Below are 14,433 nucleotides of genomic sequence, written 5' to 3'. Positions count from 1 at the left end.
GCCAGGGACTATAGACTGGTGATCCTGATGTCAATGATGGTTAAGTTGTTGGAGGGGATTCTGAAGTACAGGATCTACATGTATTTGGAAAGGTGAGGACTAGTTCAGAATAGTCAGCATAGCTTTGTGCATAGGAAATCATGTTTCACTAACTTGGTGGAGGTTTTTTGACCAAGTGACAAACAAAACTGATGAATGATTTGGAGATGCTGGTGTTGGACTGGGGTGTACAAAGTTAAAAATCTCACAACACCAGGTTATAGTCCAACAGGTTTAATTGGAAGCACGCTAGCTTTCGGAGCGACGCTCCTTCATCAGGTCGCAGGCTACCACCTGATGAAGGAGCGTCACTCCGAAAGCTAGTGTGCTTCCAATTTAACCTGTTGGACTATAACCTGGTGTTGTGTGATTTTTAAAATTGATGAAGGCAGAGTGTTGGATGTTAACCAAAGGCATTCAGTAGCGTTCCACAAAATAGACTGGTTAGCAAGATTAGATCACATGAATACAACTTTGGATTTGACAATAGACAATAGGTGCAGGAGTAGGCCATTCAGCCCTTCGAGCCTGCACCACCATTCAATATGATCATGGCTGATCATTCCTAATCAGTATCCTGTTCCTGCCTTATCTCCATAACCCTTGATTCCACTATCCTCGAGAGCTCTATCCAACTCTTTCTTAAATGAATCCAGAGACTGAGCCTCCACTGCCCTCTGGGGCAGAGCATTCCACACAGCCACCACTCTCTGGGTGAAGAAGTTTCTCCTCATCTCTGTCCTAAATGGTCTACCCCGTATTTTTGAGCTGTGTCCTCTGGTTCGGCACTCACCCATCAGCGGAAACATGTTTCCTGCTGCCAGAGTGTCCAATCCTTTAGTAATCTTATATGTCTCAATCAGATCCCCTCTCAGTCTTCTAAACTCAAGGGTATACAAGCTCAGTCGCTTCAGTCTTTCAGTGTAAGGTAATCCCTCCATTCCAGGAATTGACCTCGTGAACCTACGCTGCACTCCCTCAATAGCCAGAATGTCTTTCCTCAAATTTGGAGACCAGAACTGCACACAATACTCCAGGTGTGGTCTCACCAGGGCCCTGTACAGCTGCAGAAGCACCTCTTTGCTTCTATACTCAATTCCTCTTGTTATGAAGGCCAGCATGCTATTAGCCTTCTTCACTACCTGCATGCTTGCCTTCATTGACTGGCGTACAAGAACACCCAGATCTCTTTATACTGCCCCTTTACCTAAATTAATTCCATTGAGGTAGTAATCTGCCTTCCTGTTCTTGCCACCAAAGTGGATAACCATATATTTATCCACATTAAACTGCATCTGCCATGCATCTGCCCACTCACCTAACTTGTCCAGGTCACCCTGTAATCTCCTAACACCCTCATCACATTTCACCCTGCCACCCAGCTTTGTATCATCAGCAAATTTGCTAATGTTATTACTGATACCATCTTTTATATCATTAACATATATTGTTAAAAAACTGCAGTCCCAGCACGGATCCCTGCGGTATCCCACTGGTCACTGCCTGCCATTCCGAAATGGAGCTGTTTATTACTACCCTTTGTTTCCTATCAGCCAACCAATTTTCAATCCAATCTAGTACTTTGCCCCCAATGCCATGCGCCCTAAGTTTACTCACTAACCTCCTATGTGGGACTTTATCAAAAGCTTTCTGAAAGTCCAGGTACACTACATCTACTGGATCTCCCTCGTCCATCTTCAGAGTTACATCCTCAAATTCAAGAAGATTAGTCAAGCACGATTTCCCCTTCATAAATCCATGCTGACTCTGTCCTATCCTGTTACTACTATCCAGATGTGCCATAATTTCATGCTTTATAATAGACTTCAGCATCTTTCCCACCACTGAGGTCAGACTAACTGGTCTATAATTTCCTGCTTTCTCTCTCCCACCTTTCTTAAAAAGTGGTATGACATTAGCCACCCTCCAATCCTCAGGGACCGATCCCAAATCTATCAAACTCTGGAAAATAATCACCAATGCATCCACGATTTCCCAAGCCACCACCTTCAGTACCCTGGGATGTAGACCATCAGGCACCGGAGACTTATCAACCTTCAGACCTAACAGTCTCTCCAACACCAAATCCTGGCAAATATAAATTCCCTTCAGTTCAGGTCCTTCAGCCACTGTTACCTCCAGGGGATTGCTTGTGTCTTCCCCAGTGAACACAGATCTGAAGTACCCATTTAATTCTTCTGCCATTTCTTTGTTCCCTGTAATAGATTCCCCTCTTTCTGTCTTCAAGGGCCCAATTTTAGTCCTAACCATTTTTTTTGCCTTGCACATACTTAAAAAAGCTTTTACCATCCTCCTTTATATTATTGGCCAGTTTACCTTCGTACCTCATTTTTCCTCTGCGTATTTCCTTCTTAGTAATCCTCTGTTGTTCTTTAAAAGCTTCCTCTGTTTTCCCACTTATCCTTGCTATATTATACTTTTTCTCTTTTAACTTTATATGTTTCTTAACTTCCCTCGTCAGCCACAGCCGCCCATGCCTCCTCCTGGGATCTTTCTTCCTTTTAGGAATGAACTGATCCTGCAACGGATTATACACAGAAATATCCACCATTGTTCCTCCACAGTCATCCCTGCTAAGGTATTGCACCATTGAACTTTGGCCAGCTCCTCCCTCAGAGCTCCATAGTTCCCTTTATTCAACAGAAGTACTGTCACTTCTGACTGTACCCTCTCCCTCTCAAGTTGCAGATTGAAGCTTATTGTATTATGGTCACTACTTCCCAATGGCTCCTTCACTTTGAGGTCTCTGACCAATTCTGGTTCGTTACACAATACTAGATCTAGAATTGCCTTCTCCCTGGTCGGCTCCAGCACCAGATGCTCTAAGAATCCATCTCTGAAGCACTCCACAAAGTCTCTTTCTTGAGGTCCAATACCATCCTGTTTCTCCCTGTCTACCTGCATGTTAAAATACCCCATAACAACTGTAGTAACATGTTTACCACAGGATTTAAGGTAAGAGAAGGTTGTTTTTCAGACTGGAGGCCAGTGTCCATCTTTGTGTCATAATGATCGATGCTGGGTCCACTGCTGTTTGACATTTATCCAAAGATTGCATGTGATTATAGGAGGAATGAGGAATGGTTACTAATTTTGCAGTTGACAGCATTGGTGGTGTAGCGGACAGTGAAGAAGGTTATCTCAGCGTACAACGGAACCTTGATCAGATAGACTGAGGAGTAGCAGATTGAGTTTAATTTAGATAAATGTGAGGGGTTACATTTTTACAAGACAAATCAGGGCAAGTTTTATATACTTAATGGTAGGATCCTGGGGAGTGTTGCTAATCAGAGACTCTTAGATACAGGTTCATAGGTCCTTGAAGGTAAACTCACAGGCAAACAGGGTAGTGAAGAAGGTACACTTCTCTTTATTGACTAGTGCACTGAGTATAGGAGTTGGGATGTGAGGTTGTGGCTATACAGGATATTAGGTTAGATTAGATTACTTAGTGTGGGAACAGGCCCTTCGGCCCAACAAGTCCACACCGACCCTCTGAAGAGCAAGCCACCCAGACCCATTCCCCTACATTTACCCCTTCACCTACGGGCAATTTAGCATGACCAATTCACCTAACCTGCACATCTTCAGACTGTGGGAGGAAACCAGAGCACCTGGAGGAAAGCACGCAGACATGGGGAGAATGTGCAAACTCCACACAGTTGCCCAAGGTGGGAATTGAACCCAGGTCCCTGGTGCTGTGAAACAGCAGTGCTAACCACTGTGCCACCCTGCCGTCCCACTTTTGGCTGCTTTTGGAATACTGTGTGCAATTCTGGTTTCCCTGCTACCAGAAAGGTGTTGTGAAACCTTGAAAAGGTGCAGAAAAGATTTACAAAGATGTTGCTTTGGTTACAGGGTTTGAGCTACTTGAAGGGGCTGAATAGGCTGGGGCTATTTTCCCTGGAGTGTTGGAGGCTGATTGGTGATCTTATGTAAGTTTATAAAATATTGAGGGGGCATGGATAGGGTGGATAGCCAAGGTCTTTTTCCCTGCATTATGGAGTGCAAAACTAGAGGGCATACATTTAAGGTTGAGAGCAAATCTATGCAAATAAAATACTGGGGTAGCAAGGGTGAATAACCAAAATGGAGAACAATGTTCATGGTCTTGAGTTTTTGAACTGAATGTTGAATCCTGAAAGTTGTGAAGTACCTAAGTGGAAAATGAGGTCTATCCTAGCATGCCTAGGACAGAAATATTTAATATGAAAGCAAGAGGGTGTACTAAAGTGGAAGTGATCTGCATTTGGTCTGACCAATGTAAAGGATACAGGATTGTGAGTAGTGATTCCAATAGACTAAATTGAAACAAGTACAAGTGAATTACAGCCTCACCTGGAAATTTTGTTTGAGATGTGGAACATTCAGGAGGGGGAAGGTAAAAGGGCAAGTGTTACATCATGCAATTTACATGGGAAATGCCACATGGTGTGGGTGAAGAGTTGTCAGGTGAGATTCAGGAAGGGAGCAGAGTGTCATAAAAGTAACGGATCCTGCAGAATGCTGATAAAGAGGACACAGAACATGTGTTTGGTTATGGAATCTTGCGTGAAGTGGTGGAACTGTCAGAGGTCAATTCTTTGAATGCTAAGGCTAGTGGGATGGAAAGTGGGTACAAGGGAACCCCTGTTGTGTGCAAAGGAGAGGAAGGGGGTGAAGGCAGAAGTGAAAGAAATGGGTCGAACACAGCTGAGAGCGCCAACAACCACAGGGGGAGGAGTCCTCAGCTGTGCAAAAGGGAAGACATGTTGAAGCATGCCTGAGATGAAACTAAATTCTTCATAAATTGTCATTCTGATGTATACTTTCCCACATCTATAATCTAAATTGTTCTTTTATCACTAAAATGAAACAAAAGAACTGTAGATGTTGGAAATCTCAAACAAAAACAGAAGTAGTTGGCAGATTGGCAGCATCTGTGGAGAAGAAGCAGCGTTAATGTTTCATTCTTTTCACCCCTCAGTTTCCCCACAGTGGTCCTGCACCGAATATTTTGTAAACCAAAACTACAAATTTGTCTAGTGTCTCAATGTTGGTGTACTATAGTTGGGCCATAAACATCTGAACAAAATGTCTACTCTTCAGTGGAAGTTGCATAAATTCATCATAACTGTCACACTTTAAAGGTTGTAATATATACAAGAAATGAAATGGACCTTGAAATATTGTATCATATTTCTTTATATGTTAAAATGTCACAACATTAACAAGACTATGCATTCTTTGGCATGAGAATCTCAAAAGTGGTTTTATAAGAAAGCTATAGAACTCTTACAAAGTGATTGCATTAAACGTTCCAGGTCGTAACTACCTTTGTAAATGGACTTTGTAGCTTTTTTGCAATGATTTCACTTAAAAATAAACTGTGTCCATATCTGATATTCAGCAGATCTGCCAAACTGTGAGAAATAATTAAAGTATATTAAAAGTACAAATTAGAATGTACAGTGTTCTAATACAAATGCTTAATGTGCTCCATTTCTCCTTTCTGAATTTTACAGGCACAAATTTTTTAGTTAATACTTCATGTGAAATAGTGCAGTCAGAAATTTAATTCATTAAATGTATTTAACTGCTTATGTAAGAATAGCAACAATTATAATTTTGTTCCTTGTCAAACTGAATGAGAAATGTTTAACTTGAGGGGTTGGGCAAAGTAGAAGGATAGCCTGTGATAGCACGTCATTTGAATGTAATAACTAACACCAAGAAGATGCAGGTTCAAATCTCAAGTTAAAAATGGCATTATTAGCACAGTATTGCCATATCAGAGAATGGAATTTTTCCATCTTGTATTAGTTCAAAACTGTGAGAGATTTTGAGAGAGAAATCCATGGTCAGGTCCGATGAGAAGGGATTTCATACAGCTAATCACGTGGGCACATGACATGAGCAAGGCCAGGGCTCTCAGTAGCAGCAGCCCCATTCCCCCACCCACTTCCTCAGGTGACCAATCAGAGTGAGATTCTCTCTCAGAACAGGGACAATCAGTGAATAGCTGCCATTTCAAACAAAATTCTCCTCGATATATTTTAAGAATTTTGCTTCTTCAAAATCTTTTACACTATAACAGTTAATGTTGGGAAAGTTGAAATCCCCTTCTATCACTAACCAATTTTTAAATAGTTCTCTGAAATTTGCCAACATATATGCTCGTCCATTTCATGAAATGTTAAGGGGCTATAGTAGACTCCCACTTATGTGATGTGCCTTTTTGGTTTTTATGTTCTAATCCATATGGTGTCATTTGAGGAGTCCTTTAAGATGTCAATCCTCCTTGATGCTGTAATTGTTTCCTTGATCAATATTGTCCTTTTACTAGTTTCCACCTCGTCTGAAGACCCTATTTCCCCCCCTACATATTTAGCTGTCAATCCTCTCCCGCCCTCAATTCATCTGCCTTATTCGTCTTTGCATTAAAATACCATCCAACCTTGCCAAATTTCCTTATGTCTTAAACAGCCTGCAATTTCTATTTGCTGTCTCTTTTGTTCAATATTAAGCAAAAGGTTGGCTGTACCAGGCCCATGTGAAGCATTTGACTAATTTGAATGGTGATTGGTATTTTGAATTGCCCAGGAAATGAATTTGATTCCCCAAAACAGACTGAAAAAGTGATGCACAATGCTGACCTCGACCCAGATTTGTTCAAAGACCATACTGTGCCTACCTTTGTTTTTAAGCATTGCTTCAGTGTCTTTTTTTCATCCTTACAGAGATGTAATAAAAAGAATTGACCAATCGGAATTTGAGGGCTTTGAATATATTAATCCTTTACTGATGTCATCGGAGGAAACTGTATGAACGAGCTACATTTGGAAAGTGGGACTGTTCCACCTAGTTTGTCAAAGGTTGACTTCAGTGAGCTGTGGACTCAACTTCAACTCTCCAGTTGATGACTTTTTCCTAATTTACCTGCATGCAAGGTTATTGGATCTGGTGCAAGTTTTCCAAGAGTACTGCAAACCATGGTGACTGCTGCTGAGCAATGAAAGTTATTTCGGTGGTAAAATTCCATAAATAGCCACAGTTCCTCCTTATTTACTGGACATTGATTCGACTGGCATCTTGTTAGTAAAGGGAAGGCCACCTGATCTGTGCCTGCTTCCATGAAGGAATATTTTCTTTTCATTCCCTCAAAACAAGGAATTGTATGATGGCTTCTGTGAAGGAACTTGGAGACACTGCAGTTTTCTCTCTCTCTCTCTCTCTCTCTTTATAAGTAGACATTCGGAAGTTTGACCTCAAGAGAAAGAATGTACTATACTGTATTAGGAACAGTAGTATGGGTAACTACCCCTTAAACTGTCATTGCCTTTGGACAACTGGCTAATGTGATTTATAAACCACTGACTCTAACCTATACAGAAGCAATAATAAACAAAAAAAAGTGTTTATTGGATAATAATATACACTTGGATTAATCTGATGTAACATTGTGCAGTGGAGATCTAATCCAGAAATATTTTTATTAGTTGCTGAATCACAATTTCTCCTTAATTGCTGCTATATTATATAATGCCATGGAACATCTGGACTTCAATCAAAATTCAATTTTTATCTTATTGAATATGCAATAGTGCGACACAGCTGTACCTGATTTGTATTCATGATCATTCATACAGTTTTTTTTAGAGCTGCATTGTAGATTACAACTAAAACTATTCTCGAACATGTTTTTTTAGCTGTTTGTTAGACTTAGCCAAACATTAGTTGGAACTGTTTTCCATTTAGTTCTGTGATTGAGAGAATGGAATTTGTCACTTGTAAAGAAATACAGAACATAGTAGCTCATGCCTTTATATTGAAAAAAGTAAATTCAGCATGATAAAAGGGGATATGTTAGAAATGGTTACCCTGCTTTATTCTGTATTTTAAAAGCTTCAAGTAGTGTAGACCATCCTTTAAACCTTGAATTTATGTCGCAACTAATGCCAAATTAGTGGGCACTTGGAAGGTTGATCTGAACCCCTAATTTCTAGATTTCTGGCTGCAAACAAACCAACAAAAAAAAGCAATTTTAATTTTATAGACAACGTCTTGTCCTATGAAGTGACACATAAATTTAGTTTGTGATGCTGGAATAAAATTAATTTCAACATCAGCTTTTTTTCTACATTGCCATCAAAATCTACATTTAGTAGACTTATGTACAGTACACTTTTATATTGAAAAATAGCCTGTAATGCAGAAATTAGGGTATTCCCATGTATGGATTCCAAAGATTTGTTTTGAGACAGTAAAGTGCCTAAATAAGTTTTCTGAACGGGTCAGATTCGTACTATTAAAGATTAGTTATCACCAGAATCCAGGATAATGATCTACAGAGATATAGGAAAGAACAAAATATTAGGACTGTTGGTAGTGGAATTGCGACAACAATGTACATACTTTACTTGTTAAGTTATTTTTGATGTGATTCAATCAGCTTCTAAAAGGAGAGGGTGGTAGCCCTGCATCATATGTGCATTATTTAATGGTATTGTGTTCTCCATTTCCCTGCCCCAGCCTTAAGAATAAAATGAGCTATTGTTTTAATTGGTAAATAGCTGGTTAGTTTGAGTATTCTGGATTATAAAAGCATCTAATTTTTACTATATGGAAATTATGAATTTAATTTGTTTTATTGTGGGCTGAAGCTTGCTGCCTCAACTTCTCAATGCTGGGTGTAAGAATCTCCCAGAAGCTGATATTTGTCTGTTAATTGCATATGTTTTCTCTCTCCCTCATTTGCTCAAGTTTTATTTTTACATTCCACTGACAAACTATTGCACAATTAAAGGAAATATTCCCAAGGCTGGAAAATTCTATACTAAAATCATCAAATATTGTGCAATATGCAGCAGATCCATGAATAACAGAAACAAGACAATACTGTAGGTGAATGGTTTACATCCAAAATTCCAACCTTCATTTCTAGATTTGTATTTTTGTTCTTAACAAATCTGCAAATTTTTAATTGAAAAAAAGTGGACACAAACCTTGTTTTAAGCCTGCTTGAATGCACTTTGCTCAAACCCTCAACCTAGACTTCTGGAATTGGATTAAATTACTGCATGTGCTTTCACCCACTCCTTTATTTATATCAAATGATCCATGGCATTATATATAATAGCTGGCACTGCACAGATCTTAGCCAGTCAGATCTCCAGCATTACCTAATATTAAGCCAGCTTCCAATTTTGATTGTCTATATAAAGATTGAAGTGAAAAGCAGTGGTTTCTTTCTGTTGCCAAATTCACTACCATTTGCAAGTTCATTCTTCTCCATTTTTGCTATGTAAGTGTGTGTGTGTGCGCGTGTCATTGAGACTGATTATATTGTGCTGAGGGGAAAAAATTATATTTTAAGTATTCCATTTTTTAAAATTTGAATATTATGAAGTATGTGATCAAAATATGTGCTAATATCTTTCCATGGTCAGGCTAAATGGATATATAATCTCCAAAGGCAATAACAATAAAAGAGTGAGATTGTTAAGTTTTCAAGTAGAGCAAATACTGAAAAGAATGTTGATCCTTACTTCTCTTTTTAATGACTAAAAATACAAATAACAAACAAGCACAGAGTCGAGGCTACTTGGACTTCAAATTCCATTGAGTTTTTTTTGTTAAAATAGAAAATATTGGAAATGCACAAAGTCAAGTCAGCATTTGAAAGAGAGGCAGATTACTATTTCAGGTAGAACCCCTTAGTTTGTGAAATAATTACCTTTTCTGACAAAAGATCATCAACCGTAAGGTCATCTCCAATATGAAACTGGGGATAGACTATCAGCAAAATGGTTAAACATTGTACCAAGTATCTGATTGGCTGACATATATATAGAAACCTATATCACTTCAAGTCTCCCGTTAATTCTGTCAAATTGTGAATTGTGTTCTCAAATAAATTTTCTTCCTCCAACCATGTCTTTTCATCCCATCCAGCTGAGAACATTCGCAACTGGTCAATTTATCCAACAAACACATACAAATCTGTTGTTACTTCAGTAAAATAATGCTAGCATTGGCATTGCCAAGAATAAAGCATCACTGGGTTCATTTCATTAAATATTTTACCATCTAAGAAAATCAAATCCAAATGCTGCACTCATGCAAATATTGCCTGCATTTCCCCCATCCTGAAATTCAAACGTTTGTGAGAGAGGACAATGATATTAAAAGGTCTGCAACAAAATGTCTAGTGACAGAAGCTAGGTGTGATTGTATAATAAGATATTTAATGTGTAATCCAATTCAGCTATAGAACAGTTGAACTGTTATTGTTTATTAGAGGAATTAAAACTTCAGTCAAATGTATTTCATAGATTTTTACTTTTAAATAAATGGCTAAGCACAAAAGGTTGCCCTCTTTAGCCCATTCAATCTGCCTCTTTGCTGGCTCCATTCCAAAATTATTTACATCGCATTAATGTATATATTTAATACACATGATTGTGTGTGATTTTAAAAATTATATCTTTTTCCCCCTCAATCACCCACCATTTATTTGATCATTAGATGCTGCATTTCTCCCAATGCCCCCATTTGCTCATATGCCTGAATTTTTTTTCTAAATATTACTCTTAAAAGCTTATCTGAACTATTTTGCTGCTATTATGATCTATTTTGCTGTCCTTAAACTGTTTCATATACCACTTAAATCTGTACATGTCCATTTGCTAGTGATCAATCATCATAACAAATAGGCAAAATATTTGGGGAGACGGTTTGAAATGGAGAATTGTTGCAAAAAAATTAATAACCTGCAACTTGGTCTGCCCCAAACCACCTGTTTACATTTCATTTTGGAGAATTCCTAATTTGTAACCTGTGTACAGAATATTTTGTATGGTGTGAATTGCAATGAGAGATTCTGCCTGAGGAAGAATAAATCAGTTTAGTCTGACCTATTAACAATCTAATACAATTCTGGTGCAAGTGTACAGTGGTCTAACTTTGATTAGTCCTTAATGAAAAATTAGAGCTAATTTAATGATTGTAAAATAGTGAGATGTTCATTGTAGTTATTTTGTACATGGCAGTTGATTTATGGGTGTGAATTGTACTGTTCTTGCCTATTCTCATAAAAAAAAGCCAATTTTAAAAAAATGTGTTCCATTCAAGGCCAATTTTTACTGTATAAGACTTGTTCAAATCGGTCTACAACACCAGTTAAGATATAGGACATTTGAATTAAACACTTGACTGAAAGTATAATAATTTATTCAAGACAGTATTTAGGTTGCGCTTTCAGTGTGTGGTATATTACCAGGTTCTATAAATATTATTTAAATGGTCTCAGTATTTTGATATTCATAGATACTGCAACTTCAGGAAGAGTCAGAGGAGATGGAATTAGCTGAAACTTTGCAAAGAGCAGTGCTTTTCAAGTTGGTTTCTACAACAATTTGTGGATTCTTCAAAAAGAATTTCTAGAACAAGAAGAATAAATAAATGAAATCAAATCCTTGGACTTTGTATCAGCAAGGAATTCCTTATGTTTGTTATTCATCATTCAGATCCAGATAAACATTTTTTCAGGCAATATTGCATTTGATTCAGAACTGCAGAGGGACACAGAAATCTAAATGAAGTTAAATCTTGAATTTGTTCCAGTCCATCAACATCTGAAAAGACTCTGAAAGTGTATTTACCCCATACAAGATAAATTTTGCCAAACTCCACCCAGTGTATTGTCTTATTGGTGGATCACAGATTGGCCTGAGAATGTTGAGATTTACCTGCTCCAGTCCAGTCAGAACTTTAAAACTTTCACCTACACATTTGTTCCCTCGTTTTTAAGATATGAATTAACTTTAAATTCAGCATTTCTGTTTTTAATCCAAACTTGTATAAGTATCAAGTTACTCCTTACTACTTCATTTGGAAAGTAAGGAGGCAGGGGATACAGGGAAACCTGTCTGGATACAGCATTGGCTGGCCCACACAAGACAGAGTATTCGCAGACAGAAAGTATTCAGCCTGGAGCTCAGTGACCAGTGGCGTTCCGCAGGGATCGGCTCTGGGACCTCTGCTCTCTATGATTTTTACTAATGACTTGGATGAGGAACTGAAAGGATGTGTTAGTAAGTGTGCCAATGACACTAAGGTTGGTGGAGTTGTGGATAGGGCTATTATAGGTTGCAACAAAACACTGACAGGATGCAGAACTGGGCTGATTAAGTGACAGATGGAGTTCAACTTGGAAAAGTGTGAAGTCACTCACTTTGGAAGATTGAATTTGAATGCAGAATGCAAAATGAAGGGTTAAAGGCAAAACTCTTTGGTAGTGTGGAGGAACAGAGGGAATTTGGGGTCCATGTCCATAGATCCCACAAAGTTGCCACCCAAGTTGATAGGGTTTTAAGAAGGTGTGTGGTGTGTTGGCTTTATTAGCAGGGTATTGAGTTTTAAGAGCCATGAGATTATGCTGCAGCTCTATATAGTCCTGGTTAGACCACATTTGGAATATTGTGTTCAGTCCTGGTTGCCTCCTTCTAGGAAAGATGTGGAAGCTTTAGAGAGGCTGCAGAGGACATTTGCTAAGATGCTGCCTGGACTGGAGGGCATGTCTTATGAAGAAATGTTGAGGGAACTAGGGCTTTTCTCGGTGGAGTAAAGAAGGATGAGAGGTGACGTGATAGGGGTGTACAAGATGATGAGAGGCAAAGATAAAGTGGATAGCCAGAGAGTTTTTCCCAGCACGGAAATACCTATCACAAGGGGGCATAATTTTAAGGTAACTGGAGGAAGGTATATGGAATGCACTGCTAGCAGTGGTAGTGGAGTCAGATACATTAGGGACATTTAAGTAACTCTTGGATAGGCATGTGGAAGTTTGTGCAGTGGAAGGTATGTAAGTTTGATCTGATCTTAGAGTAGGACAGAAGGCCTGCACAATATCGAGGGCCGAAGGGCCTGTATTGTTCTATGTTGGCCAGTGTAAAACTCAGGATAATAGTCTGCCAACTTCTACTCAGACAGATGACAAGCAATGCATGTTTTGAGTGTCTCTGGTGTTTCCTGTTGAACCACAGTTATGGCTGGGAAATTTGCCAAGGATTTTCAAAACAGAACAAGAAAAAAAAAACTGGCTCCAGAGACTCAACAATTTTCTCCAAATGTCTGATTGAGTAGCTAGCTATGAGAAAAGCTAATAAGAGGCAGTGACCTAAACACTCATTCAATAACTAGAATCTTTTGGCTAGGGAGAATGCTGATTGTTTTTTTTGTAGTAATTTGAGAGCAATGAAAATTTTTCCAGATTTATCAATCCAAACAAATAAAGGAAAACAATACCCTATCATTCTATGTTGTATGGAGTCCAATAGGATAGGCACTGTTAAGAATGGCCTAGTACAAAATGACTAAGAGACTAGATCATAAAAAAACACATTGCTGAGAAGTGATAAACCTTTCACCAAAGCTCCATACGTTTATCTTAATTTCTTGCCAATTCTCATTTTGCATAATTACCTTTATCATATGTTCCAACAAGAAATCCACTAAATTTGAAAGATTTACGATCACAACTTTCAAGAAAATTATACAGAATTATACCTGACGATGTCCCAGATACCACTATCACTATTCCTGGATTTATCCTGGTCTCACCAGAACAGACCCTGCACAAATGGAAACACAGTGGGTACAGTCAGAAAAGATTTGTCCTGGGGGCCTCAACATTGACTATGGACCAAATGAAGTCTCATGGATTCAGGTTAAATATGGGCAAGGAAATCTACTGCTGAATACCATGAACTATTCTCCTTAGCTGATGAAAATGTGCTTCTCCATGTTGAACAACACAGAGGAAGATTGAAGGTAGCAAAGTCATAAAATGTGCCCTGGATGGGGAGTTCCAATTTCAATAGCACAACTGATCAAATAGGTCCGGGTTCTAAAGAGCATAGCTGCTAAACTGGGTGTACAGCATGTGGTGAGGGAACAAAAAGGAAAATTCATACCACTGGCCTCATCCTTACCAATCTGCTGGCTCCAAATGCAACTGTTCGTGTTAGTTTTGATAAAAACGATGAACATACTGTCCTTGTGAAGACGAAGTCACACCTTCATGTTCAGAATATCCTCCGTCATCCTGTGTGTCCCGGATCTTGCTAAATGGGACAGACTTTGAACAGATCTAGCACCTTAAGATTTGAGTACCCTTGAGGCACTGGGCCATCAACAGCAGCAGAGTGGAATTCCAGAACAATCTGCAACCTCATGACCATACACATCCCCATTCAACCATTACCAACAAACCAAGAGAAGCATCATGCATACGCAAAAATGAGGTGACAACCTGGTGAAATTACCAAAAAAGACTACTTGCATGCCAACAGCATAAGCAGCAAGTGAAGACAGAGCTAAGTGATCCTATAA

The 14,433-nt window shown here is 38.8% G+C and overlaps 1 protein-coding gene across 1 annotated transcript in view; it reads left to right on the top strand.

Annotated features, from left to right (window-relative positions):
• Positions 1-7,556, top strand: part of prkcz (protein kinase C, zeta) — a 410,310-nt gene extending 402,754 nt beyond the window's left edge. The window contains exon 18 of the mRNA XM_060852456.1: positions 6,780-7,556. Coding sequence (XP_060708439.1) covers positions 6,780-6,867 — 88 coding nt within the window. The 3' untranslated portion in view covers positions 6,868-7,556. The remainder of the gene's footprint in view (positions 1-6,779) is intronic.
• The last annotated feature ends 6,877 nt before the right edge of the window (positions 7,557-14,433 follow it).

The sequence above is a fragment of the Hemiscyllium ocellatum genome, chromosome 37 (genome assembly GCF_020745735.1).
Source record: "Hemiscyllium ocellatum isolate sHemOce1 chromosome 37, sHemOce1.pat.X.cur, whole genome shotgun sequence".
Taxonomy (NCBI): domain Eukaryota; kingdom Metazoa; phylum Chordata; class Chondrichthyes; order Orectolobiformes; family Hemiscylliidae; genus Hemiscyllium; species Hemiscyllium ocellatum.
Note: the sequence above shows the minus strand (reverse complement) of the source record. Positions and strands in the feature narration are given on the sequence as shown.